This window comes from Sesamum indicum, linkage group LG9 (genome assembly GCF_026168435.1).
Source record: "Sesamum indicum cultivar Baizhima isolate 11 linkage group LG9, ASM2616843v1, whole genome shotgun sequence".
NCBI classification, from domain to species: Eukaryota; Viridiplantae; Streptophyta; class Magnoliopsida; order Lamiales; family Pedaliaceae; genus Sesamum; species Sesamum indicum.
In genome coordinates this window covers 22,745,995-22,764,356 of record NC_142665.1, presented here as the reverse complement: position 1 = coordinate 22,764,356, position 18,362 = coordinate 22,745,995, and the positions used below count along the sequence as shown (strand labels likewise).

The following is an 18,362-nucleotide window of genomic DNA, read 5'->3' as shown; positions in this document are numbered from 1 at the left end:
AATAAAATTTAATAAATATAAAGTTGAGAAATTCTATACCTTCCCAAACTGAAGTAGTACGTATTTCCGTGTGATGCTAATGCAGGTGGAGACATTTCTTGCCTAGTGAAGTCAGTATAACACGTTAATTAATTGCTACAAAAAAGTAAAAGAAGTAAGTATCAAATATTCTTCAACCTTTTATTTTAGAGGGTTAATTAGTATCAGATTCAAAGATAAGATCATACAACAGACAGCCATTTTAGTATTAGGTAAACTACTATACACTATTTTTCTCACAAACCAACAACTCTGGTTACTATTCTTGAAAAGGGAAAAAATAATAAATTAATTAATCCATAACAATTTAATAATACTTCAAAAAAATTATATCTTTTGCTTTAGTTTCCTAAATTTTATCTATCATATGATTGGTCTCCAATATATATAGGGTGAAAAAATGTCATTTGGTCCACTAATTATAAGGTGATGGTACTTTCAATCTTATCCAATTTGAAAAATGCAATTGGAAATTGCAAATTAAAAAAATAGCACATTTTATCCAAAATTTAACTTTATAAAGTTAAATTCACTAGAAATATCACATGTCTTGCACGTGATGTAATTATTTTTTTTTTTAATTGTTGCAGCCACTCATGCTATACGTGCTATAATTATATGGCGCGACACATCCAGTCCAAATATCATTAGGACAAAAATGCCACATCAACAAAACTGATCAAAAATGAAAAAAATTCAAATTAAAGAGGTTTACAAGTCAACCATGAACCATGTACTAATACCCAGCGAATTAAGCATTTTTTAATAGAATTTGAACGAGAAGTGCTAATTTTTTTTAATTGTGGTCCTCGATAGCAAATTCAAAAATAGGAGAGGACCAAAAGTGTCGCCCTTATGATTCAAACATAAAATTTACATTTTTCCTTCATGTATATATTGACCACCTGGATGCTATTACTTTATTTATCACAAAATTCACATATTATTGTCCTAAAATGTATGGCCCCTAATTGTTTTCAGCCGATATATACATGAACTAAACAACAAGAACCAAAATCCCATAATTTCTTTCCTGACATTCTATTTCAATCCAAACAGGGACCAACAAAATTTGAGGAAGAGACGTTCCTTTCCTCATTGTCTTATTATCCACACAAATTAATCAATCTGACACTTGCATTTTCTTTTCCCCATTCATGATGCCACATTATTACATGTGAAGATTTTTTGTTTCTTGGCTATGCATGCAAAGTAGTTGTTATTGTCGTTTAAATTTCTTCATATTTGTGGAGTGGATAGTTGCCCCACATTCTCTTCTTCAATATTCAACGAACCTATAATGAGACCAAATTAAGTTTGTGTCAATTCAAATTGCATTGAATTGTCTTAGGTAGCTTTGTCTTTTCAGTCCCAATTTCTGTTTTCCAACTCCTCATTACCTTACAAGGTTGGAAGTCGGAAGTCAGTTTCGATAATCTATGGTACTCTGTTAAATCATTAATGGGCTCATTTAATTTTGTCAACATAGTATATAACATATAGTCTCATGAAATGAAAGGAAAGCCCATTTAATAGCCCATATTACTATCCACTGGAGGATACGATACCTTTATCTGGTGCTTACGTGGGATGATGACATTTATGATTTAAATTAGAGATCATTACATTTACAATCCCTCATTTATTGTCCTTTTTTATAAATTATTCCAATCTTTTAAAAAATTACAAGAATCACCTTCGACAGCCTTCAAAACTCAAAAATGCCTCTATTGACTCGGTCAAACTTTAATTTATTTTTTAAATGACAAAAATGCCCTCAAAATGTTTCTGTAATTACCAAAAGGTAGAAGGGGTGTCAAAGTAATGTATGGAGGATGAATAATATGATTATTTTATTATTATTTTTATTGAATCTCTATGTAAATTAGACCTCTTAATAATTAAAACATTAAGTTATTTAATTAACATATTAATAAAAATTAGTTACTAGGTTATAATTTAAATTTAAAACTATTTTTGTAAATTATTTTAAAAGTTTAAAATTAAAAGATTTATTTTTTATTTTTATTAACAACTAAATTTTATTAAAATTAATAAATTATATATATATTTATATATAATATAAATATGTATACAATTGGACATATTTATATATATATATTTGAAGGTGGGCATGACGGTAGGATTGAGAAAGAAGGAATAAAATTTAATTATAAATAAAAAATAAAGGATAATTAATCTTTGAACTTTAATAATTTTAAGAATTTATAAAAGAGTGATAAATTTTTAATTTAAACTCACAATTTAATAATTAATTTTATTAATATATTATTTGAATAATTTAATATTTTAATTATTAAAAAGTGTAATAAATGAGGTGTGTAAATTTATTATCTGTGACTATTATTATTAGCCTATTAAAACTGAAATTTTGCCCAACTTCAAGGGCACTACGACATCGACCAAGACAAAGATTTGGACATAATCAAACAAAAACAAAGCTGAATTGGGCAAGATATCTGGCCCAATAAAACACATTATTTTGCCTAATTCAATGTTTTTTATTTAATAGGTTATGATTCATAGCTGTATTTTCAGCTCTTTATATAAAAAGATATTATAAAACTTAATAAATAAATAAATTGATTATAAAATATATCTAGTTTTTTTTGCACCCTATACTTTGAAGTTTAATTTCCAATTTAAAACAACAAGGAAAAAAAAAATTCAAGTAAATGATTTACTTTTACTCCCCACTTCTCTTTTCAACAACTCTTGCAAGAAATCATTCCAAGCATCAATTGGACCAGGCAAACACCAGTGCACGCAGTCGTTAGGAATTATTCGATTTGCCACCGGCCAATGTCCGTATTTACTCGGATGCCCATCCGCTCTCAACAACATAGGCTTCGTCGCATCAAACAGTCTGAATTTCCGTCCGGTTCTCCTCCCTGCTTCCTGTGCAGTTCTCAGCTCCTCCAACTGTATCGAATACATTTCCAGACTGTAATCCTCCAAAGCGGTTTCATTCCTCTTAAAGGGCCTCGTCCGCACGCAATCCCCGCCCTTGTCCCACGGCCCCCCCTCAAAATGCGACGGCGCGAACGTTCTCAGAAACGTGACGCCGTTGAAATTTACGGCGGCGTTGATTGCCCGGAACGCCGTCTGGAAGGCCCATCGGGCGCTGAAAGATGAGGCGAGGTGGGTGACGTTGGGCTCCGGGCAGTAGAGGCAGCCGGCGAGGGTGCGGTTGAGGTAGAAATAGGTGGGGCGGAAGAACCAGTGGCCGGCGGAGATGATAATGTAATCGAATGATGGGATTTTGGAGGTCCAGGTTTCGTCGAATTCGTCGAGAAATAGGTTGAAAGGGCGCGTGAAATCATTGGGGTCGGTTTTTTGTGTTCTGATGAGATAGGGTGAGGAGATGATGGAAATGTTGAAGTCGTAATCTGTGTATTCGTAGAGCCTGTTTTCATCTGTTGGCTTTGAGACATCAACAGGACGGACAACCTGCGATTCAAGTTACAGAACGGTAGTCGCTCAGTCTTGTTCAATAGATCAAGATTGAGACCTCACAAGCAACAAATACATACAATGATGTAACAAAAATTAGTACTCCGACGTCCTGAAATTATTGATTTTGGAATCAATATATCGCAATATTTGTTTTAATGGTCTAACATACTAATATTTGAAGTTTTAATATAATGAATTGGATTAGAAAATAATATTATTACCTTAAACAAAAATCAAATTAGGTGGTGCTGTAAGTAGCATGCATGGTAGCAGAAATTTTACATATTATTTGTTATTTAATTAATATATATTTGAGGAGGGTAGGTAGGTAGGTATATTGTGGTAGTTAGAAATCAGCAAATATTTTGAACAGTAAATAAATAAATTAAGGGTCATCTTCTGAGCACTTCCTCTAAAGTTATAGATTAATTAAGCATATATACAGATCATGAACAAGAAAATAAAGAGCTATTAATTACAGCTCATGCATGCACGTTTTACAATCATATGATTCTTGAGATTTTTTTCTCTGCATGCATGTCTAGATCCAAATTCATATTAAATAATAACATTGTTACACTTCACTCTGATCCCTCAATTAACGTCTATACCTAAAAAATTAGATTTGTTGAAATATTATTCACACCTTTCACTTATTATAATAAATTAAAAAAATTAATGATTTTAAAATTTGTGCATATATATATGTTGAAATTACTAGCTAGTACTTAATTAAGACAATTATCGACAAATAAGATGTTCCAATTATGCATGTTTCTCAAATTACTAGTTACTAATTAATGCGTAATTGTATTATTCATCTATATATCTTATAATTGATTATATATTCAATATCGTCACGCTGAATATATATTCTTCTTGTTTTTAAATAATTTCACATTAATTCTAACTGCCGCCCAATGGCCATATATATAAAACCAAATTATTGCTGTACATATAAATTTTCTATTGTCTCTTAGATGATTTCAACTGCTCCACAACCCTAATTGTTAAATATAATATTTAGCCTGCTCTAGATTTAGTTCCCAATAGCCCCACTAAATTTTAGTCATGAATTAATGACAGCTTCTTTCTACTATATAAAAATTGTATTTTCTTTTCTCACAATATTATGACCCAAACAAAAGAAAAAAAAAAAGTTGAGCATTTGCACATAAATTTGTTTTAATACACTCGCATTGCAGATTATAATTTACTTTAGTCTTCATGATTACCAATTCTCTTCCAACCAAACATGGAAAATATAGACTACAATTAATAATCTTGTAAGAACTATTTAACATTAGGAAAAATTTTAACTTACATCGGGTTTAATTGAACTCGAACTAATTATATAACAAGTTTGATAAACTTGTTACACAACTGATGTATAATTTTAAAAAAAATAATTAATTACATGAAGTTGTTTTATAGTCAATTTGCACATAATTAGAGATGTAATAATTCTCAAAAAAGAAAATAATGTAATAATTAGATGGAGATGGATACTTACTCTTGACAAGAGACAAATCAAAGACTGAATGTGGTTTCTTGCGACTGAGTCACCCACAAAGGCCAAGGATTTTCCCCTCACCAGTTCCAAGAACTTGTACGGATCAAATATGGGCAGCTCACACTCATCCGGCTTCCATCTCCATTTCAAGAACCCTGTGTCGGGCCTCCCGAATTTCATGCAATTCTGATGCTCCTGAATCGCGTCACAAGTCGTGTTTGTATAATACGGGCCCTCTGCATTCGGCACCCATTCCCCAGTGAATAAATCGCATTTCTTGCTGCCCTCTGACGTGTTTGATCGTATCATGTTAACTTCAATATCGCTGTCGCCCGCCCGCTGCCTTTTACTAGTAATTTCTTCAGACTTTGAATTAATACCACCGGCGATGATCAAGTCTGATCCCGGGCTTTTGATTTCCCCTTCTTCGGGCTTTCTAACTTGTGTCTTGTTAGCAGGCGTGTCCAAGTTTGGTGGTGGACTCGTTGACAGTTCCTGTGCCACGCCTCCACCGCCGTGTCCGTGGCTGCGCCGCCAGCTATGGACTTTTTCATGGCGAGGCAGCGGATTGTTTGGTTTTGGAGGAGAGAGATGTTGATATGATCCAACATTAAGCGAGGTTAAGGAATTAAATTTGTTGTGGGAAAAAGGGAAGTAGAGAGGAAGAATTGTGAAAACAAAAGTTAGGGCTAGGATGAGGGGGATAAACTTGGGTATGTATTTTCTTCGTGTATGGGGAAGTTCACAAGCAGCTTGGAGCTTCATTGCGTGTGTGTGTGTGAGGAAAGAGACAGAATGGTTAGGCCACTGACAACGAACGATCATCAATTAACATAAGTAAAATTGTCTTATAATGGGAAATTGGAGTTTGATGGATTGGAGTGTCGCCGTCTCTATATATATAGCGAGTCGTAACCCATGGGAGAGGAGACCTTGTCTTAGGGGCCTATACATTTCTTTCTTTTTTTTTTTTGAGAGGGGGGGCTATATATTATTAATTACACTAGCTAATATAATTTATCTAGGAAATAATTAAAAAAGCAGGTCAATATATATAACCATTAACTAAGAAAACGAAAGTTAAAGTTGTATTTTTGTTCGAAATATGATAGGTGATCAATATTTTCATCATTTGAATTTGAAATAGCTGCAAAATTGATTTTTGTTTTCAGCACATTTCCACAGCCTAATTTGCCAAAAAATAGACACCAAATCTACATGTCTGCACGTAACCATTATTTACTAATGAAATTAAATGCATCGAAAAACTCTTATTTTTTAGGATAAATAATATAGAAGCTCTATTATTTGGGACGAAATTAAAATGCAATTAAGGGATGAAAATGGCAATTTTGGCAAAAAGAAGATAAAAGGAAAGTCAAGACACACAATTAACAAAAGGTTGGTGTTTAGTTTCCAGCGTCAACGAATACGACAGCCCACCTTATTAATTAAGGGAGAACCTCTCTCTAATTTCTTTCTTTTTTTTTCCTTTTTCTTGTTTTATTTAAAGAAATAAGAGTTATAATATTTCTTGATGGTGCGTCATATGCTTACTGCTTCAAGCAAGCAAGACACGCCTCAAAGTTCCAACATTTAATTAATTGAAATTAATATTCGTTAATTAGTTATTGTTAAATTTGTTTTGACATTTCTTTCATTTTAATTATTTAAAATGGATGTTACAGGATTATTATTTGTGGGTATGTTGTGTGGTTTTTAACAATTTGAATATAATAAGTCAATTAGTATTTGGAAAACGAATCATTAATTGTTTCATCATTTACATGAAAAAAAAATATCATAAATAGGTCGATGCTTATTAATTCTCTGGGTGGTTATGTTAGTTTTCAAACTACGCTTTGCTTCCTAATTAGACCTCTGCCTAGTGTACCTAAATTGAAAATTTCCTTTATGTACGATTGGCAAAATTGCAAAACTATTCTCACAGTTTAGGGATCATTTCATACTTGACCTCATATTTTATGAAATTTTAAAATTAATTTTATATTTTGTTAAAAATTATAAAAAAAATTCAAAAACATTTTAAGACAAAAAAGAAACGTTAATGACAGAAAACGGTCGTGAAAGTTATTTCAACATTTTTGTCTATGTAGAAAAATTTACAGTGGTGTAGCACCCCCCCACTAATTTATTCAGAATTACAGTAAAAAAAGGAAAAATTTATCTCTTATTTTCTCTTTTCAGCAACTCCTGCAAGAAATCATTCCAAGAATCAATTGGACCAGGCAAGCACCAGTGCACACAGTCATTGGCGAATGTCTGATTTGCCACCGGCCAATTCCCGTATTTACTCGGATGCCCGTCCGGCCTGAGTAACATAGGCTTCGTTGCATCAAACAGCCTGAACTTCCCTCCATTTCTCCTCCCTGCTCTCCGCGCAATTTTCAGCTCCTCCAACTGTATCAAATACATCTCCAGACTGAAATCCCTCAAACTGGTCTCCTTCCTCTTGAACGGCCTCTTCCTCACGCAATTCCCGCCCTTGTCCCACGGCCCTCCCTCAAAATGCGACGGCGCAAACGTTCTAAGAAACGTCACGCCCTTGAAATTGACAGCGCCGTTAATGGCCCGGAACGCCGTCCGAAAAGCCCGCCGGTAGCTGAAAACTGAGGTCATGTGGCTGATGTTGGACTCGGGGCAGTAGAGGCAGCCCATGCGGCGGTTGTTCACATAGAAGTAGGTGGGGCGGAAGAACCAGTGGCCGGCGGAGATGATTAGGTAGTCGAAAAGTGCGATTTTAGTTGTCCAGTGTGGGTCAAACTCGTCGAGGTATAAATCGAAAGGGCGCTTTTCGTTGGGGTCTAATTTTCCAGTCTTGACCAAATAGGGTGACCAGAACATGGAAATGTTAAAGTCGTGTTCTGTGTATTGGTAGCGCTTGTTTTGGTCCGTTGGAGCGGACAAGTCCTCCGGATATGCTACCTGATAATAATCATGAGACTTTATTAAAATAAAAATGATAATTTACATAATTATACTAATATATACATTAATAAATTGAATAATATATAAAAATAATTATAACAAACTTATATAAAATAAGACAAGTAGCCATCTGTTTGAATTAGGACATTACTTAGTTGAGATGAAGAAAAGTAGGGATACTTGTATTTGTGTCGGGAGATTGTAATTTTTCAATCTTGATTAGGCAAATATAGAGAGAGACAAAAGACACAGTTAACTCAAGATGCTTATGATAATTAATTAATGACGACTGCAGATAGATAGAATTACAATCAAAGTATTTAATTAAACTTAGAAACTAAATTAATAAGCACAGTTAATAATTAAAGAAATAGATAGAATCATTAAACTTACTCTTGACAAGAGGCAAATCAAAGACTGCATCTGATTTCTAGCCACCGAATCACCAACAAAGGCTAGCGATTTTCCCTGTACAAGTTCCAAAAACTGGTGAGGATCAAATATCGGCAAATCACAGCCGTCAGGCTTCCACCTCCATTTCAAGAACCCTGTATCCGGCCGTCCATATTTCATGCAATTTTGATGATCCTGAATCGCATCACAAGTCGCGTTTGTGTAATAGGGGCCTTGAGGATTGGGCACCCATTCCCCTGTAAATAAGTCGCATTTCTGATCCTCCAACACTTTGGTTCTTATAATTCCAGGTTCTTCATTATGTGTCGCTGTCGACACCCTTGTCAAATATTCTTTTGGACGTCCCACCTTTCTATTCCTGCTATAGTTACCCTTTCCCAGTCTCAATTCCCGGCGGCGCAGCGTGAGACCGCCACCACCTCCGTCGTTGCATGGCAGAGATGAGCAAGGGAGGTTGCTATTATTATTACGTTCCAAGAGGAGGGGTAGTAGTAATTTGTGGGAAGGAGGAAAAGTATATAAAGGGATGGTTAAGAGTAGGGCGAGGGCTATGAATGGGGCAAACTTGGATGATTTGCGTGGGGTTGGAGAATAATGGGGTTTTCGTGATGAAAGTAACTTCATTTCCGTGGAGAGGGAAGGGATTAATTAATGCAGGTTTCAGGAAAATGGAAGGAAATCATTTCTCCACACGAATCTTGCGGACACCTCCCAAACCTTACGTGCATGTATGTTTGGGTGGACCAAAAAGTATTACTATATCACAATTTCTATATATACCTTTTTTTCGCTTTTATTATATACATGATCACTATGAAAAACTTAATTTTTTTTTCTGCATGAAAAATAATTATGATTTTAAAATGGTAAGAAATCAATATACTATCTTTCATGATTAAATAAAATTAATTTAAAAATTTAAGTTATGATCGGAATTGATTAATATTTATCATAATTTATTTATCATTGTTTCCAGTTATGCATGGCTGGTGTTTCAATCTCAAAGATTAAATTAAAATGGCTAATATGCGTCACACAACTGTATTTAATTTGTATTTTCTACATTTAGTTTTGATTTTAGTAATTAATTATGATTAGAAAAAGTCATATTTTTTATAATGCATCCAGCAATACTGAACTTGTCTAATAATGCTAATTTATTGTAATTAATCTACAGAAAATTTTAAAATTGGTAAGGAATAGTGTAAAGAATCTAGCTTTGGTTGTCATCCATTTTTTTAATTTTTTATATTTCCTCCCTCTTTCTGGGTTCAGCGAAAGTCAATTAAAACTCAAGGGAAAAAATATTGCCTTATTCTTTCTGGAACGGATCATTGTATTTAGTTGGGCCCAAAAGCCCAATCAGTCTTGTGTTGAGTAATAATATGAAAAATCCTTAATGGGCTAGGAGGCCCGTGTCTTCTGGTCATGTCCCACATCTTCCTACAATGTGAATATTTTTATTATATTTTCGTGTCATATATTAACGCATTCTTTTAATGTAAAAAAGAATACATAAATTACATTATAATTAAAAAATAAAGCCGCATATAATAAATTCTTGGACGTAAATCAATGTGTGACACAAAAATAAACAAAATATCCTCTGTCCAGTCCAAGGTTTTCACATTTATGTTAAGTTAATGCGATTAAATATGGGACCAAAAAAAAAAAAAAAAAAAAGAAAGAAGAAAAAACACTGCCCAACTAATTATTTGTTTGTATACAAGAATGGCGATAAACGTATTTAATTGGTCATGTATTATAGAGTGGTGGACGTAAATATCGGGTAACAGAAAATGCAGGGACGGAATAGTGATATTTGTGAGCGGCTTGAATCCACGCAAGCCGCGATGTGTTAACGTAAAGTGATTAGACGCCATAGAAGTGAAGATAATACAAAAGTAAAAAGACAAGGCTGAAAATGGCGTCTCATATGTTGGGTGGCCCACAGCGGAGGGGAGGAGAAGACATTGCCGTAATGTTTGAATTTGTATTTTAAGTATTTTGTTTTGTATTTTGAAAATAAAAGGAGAAAAATAGAGATAAATTAATTCGTGTTGGAGATAGATAATATATTTGAATTTGTATTTTGAAGTTATTTAAAATATATATATATATATATAAAGTTGAAAAATAAAAAAACACACAAATATGGTGTAAAAATACAAAAACAAACATTAAATATATTTTATCTTGTCTTGAAAAATGCAAAAACATGAATCCAAACATAGTGTGCTGCTTCCTTCTATCTCATAACCCTCTTTCATTCAATTTTGAGCGCGCGCGTGTGTGTGTGAGTAAAGTTTGATTTTTTTAAGGTTGCTACATATAATTATTACTGAAAACATAAAACATTACTGTAATAAAGGAATTCTATGTTTGTCATGTATTGTATTTATTTATTGTATCTAAATCAAATTAATCTTAATCAGTGAGAAAAAAGTTTGACTATACTCAGATAATTAATTAGATGTCCATTAAAACAACAACATATAATTAATAGAATTTGAATGGACCAAATTTAATTAGATTCTATTTTTCTTAGTTAGTTATAATAATAAAAGTGAGGTGGGCCCCAAGGGAGGGATAAAAATTGCAAGACCTGAAATCGTACCAAATTCCTACTTGTGCAGAAAACGTGGTGTGGTGTGTATGTACGGTTGATTCATTCATATATCCTCCCTCATCACTTTCCCCACATCTCCAAACTCACTCTCTCTCTCTCATTTCTGGTAATTGCAATGGTGATGATGGGGTTGGAGAGGTTGATGACGAGCTTCAAGTCCAAACTCAAAAAGTCCATCAAACTCAAGAAGCCTTACGACAAGATTGAGAAGAGCGAAAGCATGAGAGTCGAAATTCGCAGCAGAAAGGCCAGAAAGCTCATTCAAGACACTCTCAAGATCGCTGATTCCCCCACCACCAGAAGCTACACCTTCTGATCTTTTCTATCTCTTTAATTTTCTCTATTTATACCTCTCTCTCTCTCTCTCTCTCGCTGTACTTCAAATTAGTCCTAATAATATATATTTATATATGCTCTTCATCTTCTTAATTAAATCTACAATTCATGGCTCGCTCTTTCTCTCTCATACACACACTCACACTATAAACATATGGTGCGTGCGTGTGTGTTTTAGGATAGTTATGAGCTAAAATATTAATGACTGGTTGTGATGTGCATATACTAAACTCCTCAACAATTATAAATTCTAATTTAAATCAAGTCCAACCAGACTACACTATGTTTGGAGCATTAATCCGACGCTCAAATAAAATCTATTCTGAATTTGAAACTGAATTCTTTGTTACACATTTACTGATACCAGTAATCAATCTGTCTTTTTATTATAGTTTGGTATTGTTGATAAGCATGAGCAATTATGGTTTCCACCGCATAATATTTTATATCATAGTACTGAATGCATTAGGAAAGATGATGATGCTTTTGACAAGACAGAGAATTGGTGAGAATTCCCTGTGAGAGAAAGTTGGGCATGTCAGGAGAGCATATATTGAGGCCGGTTAAAAGTAGCAATTATTTGTAGAAAGCAACAAGAATCCACCATACCCTCACCACAAAATTCCAAAACTAACAAATGAAAAGAGGTATGGCAACATCATACACCAATTCATTAATTATTTGATGATACTGAAATGTAACTGAATTTTGCATGTGAAACTGTACACCACCCAATTTATTTATCCCTACCATCTTCCTACCAAACTAAGTTTACCACATTGCTGCTCTATTTCTCCGATTCGGATTTGCTGTTACAAATTTTGTTACATCTTTATGTTACTATTCATGTATACACATTACATATATCAATATTTAGATTTTATCCATATAATGTGTATTTATGCGGTACAATTCCAATGAATGTTATTCAAGTGATTAGCATTTAACACCATCATCATAAATTATGATGGACGATAAGGGCAAATAGCAGATGAAAAATAAACTATTCATGAAGGAAAGCTGAAAAAAGCAAGAAAAAAAAAGAGAGGCCTATTCTCAGTGTGAGGAGCGAGAACTGTACGGCAATCAAACCTAAGCAAAGGTGGCGGTGATCTAATCACTAGATTACAAAATCTACCAGTAATGCTTATGCTGTCTCAACCTTAAAAGGACAAGGGCTCCCTGTACAAATTTGCTGCGGCCACTGCATGACCATGTCTACTCTTTTCTTTTTAAATGAATATATAAAACACATGTAAAGGAGATATGAACACAACAGTTTGATGCAACATACATGCTTTGTGACGTGGAAATCCTATTTCTACTTAAAAAGAGACAGGCCGGTGCCCTTTTGTTATCGGATCGATTAGATTCAATCTTGATCCAAATTATTCTTTTAACTTAGTTAATAGCGTGTGAACACAGCTTAGCGTGATTCCTGTTGCACCCAGTTAACTGGACGGACACTCCATAGATCAAATAAAAAAGTTTTATTTGCAATTTTCGGAAGATCAACATCACAAAATCAACTATAGAACAGATAATAGTAGAAATGGAAAGTGCAAAATTGCATTTAAGGGGGACTGCTTGATGAGATAAAATTACAAATAAGTTCAGTAATTGTATGGTAAATTATCAGCAACGCTCATATCAGCACTACAAAAACGAGTAACATATAGAGTTCCAACAGTAAATGGTGGGGCATGGGACCAAATGGTGAGGACAAAGACCGACATACTGTTCAACCAAAATGCCCATGCTAGTTTTCGTGAAATGAAACTTTTATGTGCAAAAAATTACTGACTATGCACGATACATAAAAATTAGTTCAAGTGACCTAACGGCTGTGGAGGTAAAGCATTTGGAGATCCTTGCAGTGGACACAGATCCATGGCAACAATAGGGGATCAAGGCAGTAGGAATGAACACATCGAGTCTGGCAGAAATTACATCTGATAAGAAGATCCTCAGGTTCTCTACTGAAGCATCGACAACAAACTATGGCTGATGGCTGCATAACAATAACAACAAAGAAACTCAAGTTACAAATAAAACAACCAAACAGAAAAGCAAGCCCAAAATTGTAGCATGATTGATATCTAAGTTATAGTTCCTCTAGAGAACTCCAAAAGGGATCCAAGAATTTACAGTAAGATATTTGGAATAATATTGCATTTTTGGTGTACAGAGTAGCTTGCAGAGTCTTTCAAGTTAATAAACAAGATAAAGCCCTAAAGACATAAATGAAGAGGCAAGGATTGATGTCAATACATAGTTATATAATCTGAAGACACCAAGGTATCTTGATTCGCTGGAGAAGCAACAAATAACTAGATAATATTAAATAACAGAAAAGTGGAAAATTGCAATCACTTGCATTACTGGGAGGACCACATGTTTCATCAGGAAGAATGTATAGGTCAGTTTTCGAATGGTCATGAGGAATGGATTGTGAATATATTTTCTGATCTGAAGAAACAGCATCTTCCACTTTAGTTATGCATATGAAACTAGCTTTGCACAGAGGACATGTTGAAGTCTTCTTTCTTGAAGCCTGCACCCAGTGTAACTATCAGTAAGCAATACATTGAAAATAAACTTCTATTATTGTTCTTACAAGAACTATTTATCATGCCATAAACTACTAACTTATCGCCTTTCAATAAGATATCAGTGTCGGTAAATGTCTATGCTCTCCCACATACCCTAATTAGATGATTGTTCAATGATATCAGACTCCACAGTCAAATGTATGCAAAGTCTAGGATATCATATCACCCCATTTATGATAAAGAATTCTATGTGCATGGGTCTTTGGAGAAGAATATGGACTGAACTTGAGGCTGCATGTTAGGGACTAATAAATATTCTCTTGATTTGTTAGAGACAATATATATGGTCTCTCCTCTCTCTAACAGCTATGACCTGACAATAGAAACATTTTTTGCTCTCCTATGGTGAACATCATGCCAATCCGCTCATGCTCCAAACACTAAAGCCAGAAAATCTTAGAATAAAAATGCATACAATCAGATACAAACTACTACCAGAAGAAATTTGTTGTAGTGCAGTAAACAAAACATCAGGTAGGAGGTTGAAGGAAAAACAGTCACCGGGAAACTGAAAACCAGAAAAATCATACCATATGGTCTGCCCAGTTCTGGATGCACGAGAAACAAAATCGATGACCACATGGCAGTACTCCCCTAGTGGAACTGAAATCCGTCCAACATATAACACATGAGAACTCACTTGATGCAGGTAGTCTGCTACCAGGATCAACATCAATGAAATCCTCATTAGCAGCAACTTTGAGTTCATCTGAAGTTTCAAGGAGGGAAGATTGTGCAACATGAATATGTGGGTTCAGATTTCCAGCATTCACATCCTCATTCTCTTCAAGACCATCACAACCATCACCATCATCTTGCCCACTCAAGAAGCACCTTGCATCAGATATGCGCCCATTAGGTAAACCTTGGTCCCTCTCGACATCTGAACTATCGGACAGAATTCTACTGAAATTATTCTCAGGTAATACGTTATCCTCCTTGTACTCCTCCACATTTGAAGTTAATAACCAATCGTCCATGCTTATACGCTTTTTGACCAGCCTACGGCCTTTGCCCTGACTTTCTGGTGAAATTGAATTCCTTTTTCTCTGTCTACAAGAATATGCAGGCAGAGAAGTGCTTGCTTCCTCAAGCTATTTAAAAGAAAAGACAAGGAAAATGCATTAACCAATCTGGATCTCACATGAGGAAAAAGTTGAGCACACTGACTAACTGAAAACAAAGAAAAATTAGTAAGACAGGTGTATTTGGAAAAGCAATGAGGTCTTTCAAGAGAGGACAAGAAGAACATTAATCAACAAATCTAACAAGATTCAAATGATCGCTGAAGGAAATTGTAAATACCCTCAGCAGCCTCGGCTGAAATATATTTAAAGAGATCCTAATGGATAGTTTTAAGACTTCAGCAGAAAAGATGATTAACTATACTGGTTAAATTAGTAACCCCAAGGAAAATCAATATTTCTACGAGTTAAAGACATCGTTCTCAAAAACAAAAAACCTTGTATTCAGGTGATACTATTTGAAACAAACAAGAATATGAAAAGTTCACTTGCCAGTAACTATCCACATTAGTTATCCTTGGAAAATACACTTCATTCATTACAGTCCACCTTATACCAAGCCAATTGAACTTAAACAGTGCTATGAAGACTTATCAAAAGTTTCTATTAAATTAAATCCAAAAACAAAGCTATATTTTCTATTAATATATATTGTAATTCTAGAACTTCTAGAGATTGGGAAGGAAACGTGAAAGGAACTTATAATATTTGAATACCTCCATAACTGTTGGCCCTGATGGAGTCTCAAGGCAATATCTGCTGCTACTAGGACAATCCTTCCTTAAACTTCTTTCAATTGCTTTCCTAGCTGATCTATTAGAACGACGGCCATTCTGCCTCTGCTGAGGAAAGGGATCCTGAAATAGATCAGATAACAAAATCACAACTTAGGTCATGCTAAAATAACCAAGAGGCAGCTGAAAGAATTTACAGAAGAAATGTTTGCAGAAAGAAAGAAACAAGATGGTCTGACATACGGTACTGGCATTTAAGCATTTTGGGCTCTTAATAGTGATAGCTTTGTGCGGTTTGTTACGGATATAAACCTATTGATAGACAGGAGATATTGCGAACCACAAGAAGCTAACAAGCACGCAGAATAATGCATGTAAGCCAAAAGCTAAAACAATAATGAATAACAGGTAAAATTCTATTTGATTATCAAAATGAAACGAAATTAAAATCCGACAGTAACCTCATCAAAAAGAAGCAATTCCGTCCAAGCACGATCATATATGCCTTCACATTCAATATCAATCACAGGTTCTTTAGTGTTCTTCAATGCTCTAGATCGTGCGCTTGTCGGGTTAATCCCCAACCGAACGTCCAAACACAGAGGTCCTGTTTCTTCCCCACTAGAAGAAATTGAGAATAGGAACATATGATGCCATAACAGTAAAACATTGTTAGTAATTCAATAAATCAGACAACAGCCAGAGGAACCATATTTTCTGTTAGGCTAAAATTAGCCAAATTACTGTATATTACATCACGCAGAAACAGATAACATTGTACCACGAACTCTGGAATGAGAATGTGAGACATAATTTAGATATACAAATATAATAGAAGGAACACCCAATCACAATTTGAAGCAACACCACTGCCACTAATAATGTGGATCATTTCCTCCTAGTAAAAGGAAAAATAACATTCGATCAAAACCACCATACAGAACAAGAATGCAACAGAACAGCGAAGACATTATTCTAGAACAAAGAAAATTCATCCAAAACCTAACTTCCACAACTCTGAGTACCTCTGAGACGTGTACGGTTCCTCCGAAACACGCTTTCCTTTCTTTACACATTCCTCAATCCAGCGATGATTAACAATTTTTATCTTGAGCTTCTTCGCAAGCTCGTATTTTCTTCCTTCAAATTTCCAGCAGACCTAAACGACGCAAGCAATCAAACTGCTAAAAGAGAAATGATTGGAAATTCGACAGACGAAGTATTCATTAAATCCATGATTCGTTCTATGAAAAAGTACTTAAACAGCTGGGATCGAAATGCCTACCAAATGAGTAACAGATTGATTCATACTTCCGACGTAACTAGCGCCAGTTCTTGATATTAGTCTGATTAGATTGAATCTCTCGGCGCCATGGTATCCGCTCACTGTGGCTAGTATCGACTCCATTCCTTTCAACGGTATAGCGGATTTGTCTTCCATGGTTGGCGATTCTATTCGTGGATTCGTCTTCAATGATAGGCCTCCCTGCGTGTAGGGAATTGTGGCTATGCCGCGAAATGAAATATTTGAAATTTTGAATTGTGTATGGGAACTTGTGGCACCGCCGGCTGAAAAATTGAAATATTTGAATCAGTTGGCTTCACGATTGAAATTCTTGGTGGGCCGGGTTACTTTTTTAAAATTTATTATATTTATAAATATTTTTTTATTACTTAAAAAAATTACAGATACCGATATAAAATTAATAATCATATAATAAATAACCCCATAATAGTTAACACGAAGAAAATATTTATAGATATTCAAATCATGAGAAAATAATCATTATTATGCAGAATCCGTCATAATTTATCTTAAAAAAAAAAATTAAGATTTGAATCAAATCTAAAATAATAGTGTATACTGTACAATATGCTTTTCTTTTTATTTGGGGAATACAAAATCAAAATTTGTTGATTTTGATTATGTATACCACTAATGTCATCCATCCATCCATCCAATTTTTTGTCAAAATGAATTGAATTTGCAGAAGATAACAGTACAAGTAATCCTCGTATCCTTCTTTTAATAGCTCATACAACAACGACAACGTTAATCTCTTCACCAATTTTCATGAGCTTCACGGTGAATAATACTTGAAATTGGATTTTGCCTTGATCGTAACTGATGCAAAATACCAGTTAAAACAAGCTGATGACATGTGGACGTAAAATATAAAAATAAAATTAGCATGTAGAGTTGGTGAGAACTGAGAAATAAAAAATGGCTGCTGGCTTTATTTTGTGATTCTGCACGCATTAGGCTTTCTGTAGAAGAAAGTATTAGGAGTACTCACCGCGGAGTTTCAATTTTTTTAAATTTATTATCAAATTGAATTGTCACTGCGGTTCATATAAATTTAAATTGCCGTTTTTAAAATTAAAATTAAAGGTGCGATTTTGTGCGATTTCGAATGATTGCAGGCGATTTGGCAGTTTAATATTTATAAAAAAATAAAACATCGAGACTAAGAAAAAACCAAGAAATGAAACAAGTATTAATATGTAGCAAACCAGAAAAACCTATATTATGCACCATACACCATAAACCAGAAAAGCCTCGGCCGCCCTCATGGCTTGTGTTGGCCTTGTTTTGGCGGCGGGAGTCCGGCGAGGCGCTTGAGCGGGGGTCTA

At 34.4% G+C, this 18,362-nt stretch overlaps 3 protein-coding genes across 5 annotated transcripts; all 3 read right to left on the bottom strand.

Annotated features, from left to right (window-relative positions):
* Nucleotides 1–2,537: 2,537 nt before the first annotated feature.
* Nucleotides 2,538–5,892, bottom strand: LOC105177752 (protein trichome birefringence-like 19). The gene is made up of 2 exons (XM_011100996.3): nt 5,030–5,892; nt 2,538–3,510 (listed from the first exon to the last, which is right to left on the bottom strand). Exons 1-2 carry the CDS (start codon nt 5,852–5,854, stop codon nt 2,728–2,730), a joined length of 1,608 nt encoding a protein of 535 aa, XP_011099298.1. The 5' UTR covers nt 5,855–5,892; the 3' UTR covers nt 2,538–2,727.
* Nucleotides 5,893–7,110: 1,218 nt separating this feature from the next.
* On the bottom strand, nt 7,111–9,016 carry LOC105177753 (protein trichome birefringence-like 19). Its single transcript, XM_011100997.3, has 2 exons — nt 8,372–9,016; nt 7,111–7,975 (listed from the first exon to the last, which is right to left on the bottom strand). The coding sequence occupies exons 1-2, from the start codon at nt 9,014–9,016 to the stop codon at nt 7,214–7,216; spliced, it is 1,407 nt and encodes a 468-aa protein (XP_011099299.1). The 3' UTR covers nt 7,111–7,213.
* A 3,908-nt stretch (nt 9,017–12,924) lies between these two features.
* Nucleotides 12,925–17,298, bottom strand: LOC105177754 (zinc finger (C3HC4-type RING finger) family protein / BRCT domain-containing protein). 3 transcript variants are annotated; one of them, XM_011100999.3, is made up of 7 exons: nt 17,014–17,298; nt 16,754–16,887; nt 16,190–16,349; nt 15,711–15,851; nt 14,500–15,063; nt 13,735–13,911; nt 12,925–13,368 (listed from the first exon to the last, which is right to left on the bottom strand). In XM_011100999.3, exons 1-7 carry the CDS (start codon nt 17,167–17,169, stop codon nt 13,195–13,197), a joined length of 1,506 nt encoding a protein of 501 aa, XP_011099301.1. In that variant the 5' UTR covers nt 17,170–17,298; the 3' UTR covers nt 12,925–13,194. The 3 variants fall into 3 exon arrangements, with proteins under 3 accessions (XP_011099301.1, XP_020554647.1, XP_088740579.1); XM_020698988.2 differs by having other exon boundaries at nt 13,197–13,368; nt 13,731–13,911; nt 17,014–17,296; XM_088884453.1 differs by having other exon boundaries at nt 13,234–13,368; nt 13,629–13,911; nt 17,014–17,296.
* Between the last annotated feature and the right edge of the window lie 1,064 nt (nt 17,299–18,362).

Coding starts and splice junctions, on each gene's coding strand:
- LOC105177754 (XM_011100999.3), bottom strand. CDS start 17,169: ATGGAAGACAAATCCGCTATACCGTTGAAAGGAATGGAGTCGATACTA. Junction 16,888..17,013: donor ATCAATCTGTTACTCATTTG/GTAGGCATTTCG, acceptor TGCGTCGTTTAG/GTCTGCTGGAAATTTGAAGG. Junction 13,912..14,499: donor AGAACTGGGCAGACCATATG/GTATGATTTTTC, acceptor CACTGGGTGCAG/GCTTCAAGAAAGAAGACTTC.
- LOC105177752 (XM_011100996.3), bottom strand. CDS start 5,854: ATGATCGTTCGTTGTCAGTGGCCTAACCATTCTGTCTCTTTCCTCACA. Junction 3,511..5,029: donor TGATTTGTCTCTTGTCAAGA/GTAAGTATCCAT, acceptor CTTGAATCGCAG/GTTGTCCGTCCTGTTGATGT.
- LOC105177753 (XM_011100997.3), bottom strand. CDS start 9,016: ATGAAGTTACTTTCATCACGAAAACCCCATTATTCTCCAACCCCACGC. Junction 7,976..8,371: donor TGATTTGCCTCTTGTCAAGA/GTAAGTTTAATG, acceptor GATTATTATCAG/GTAGCATATCCGGAGGACTT.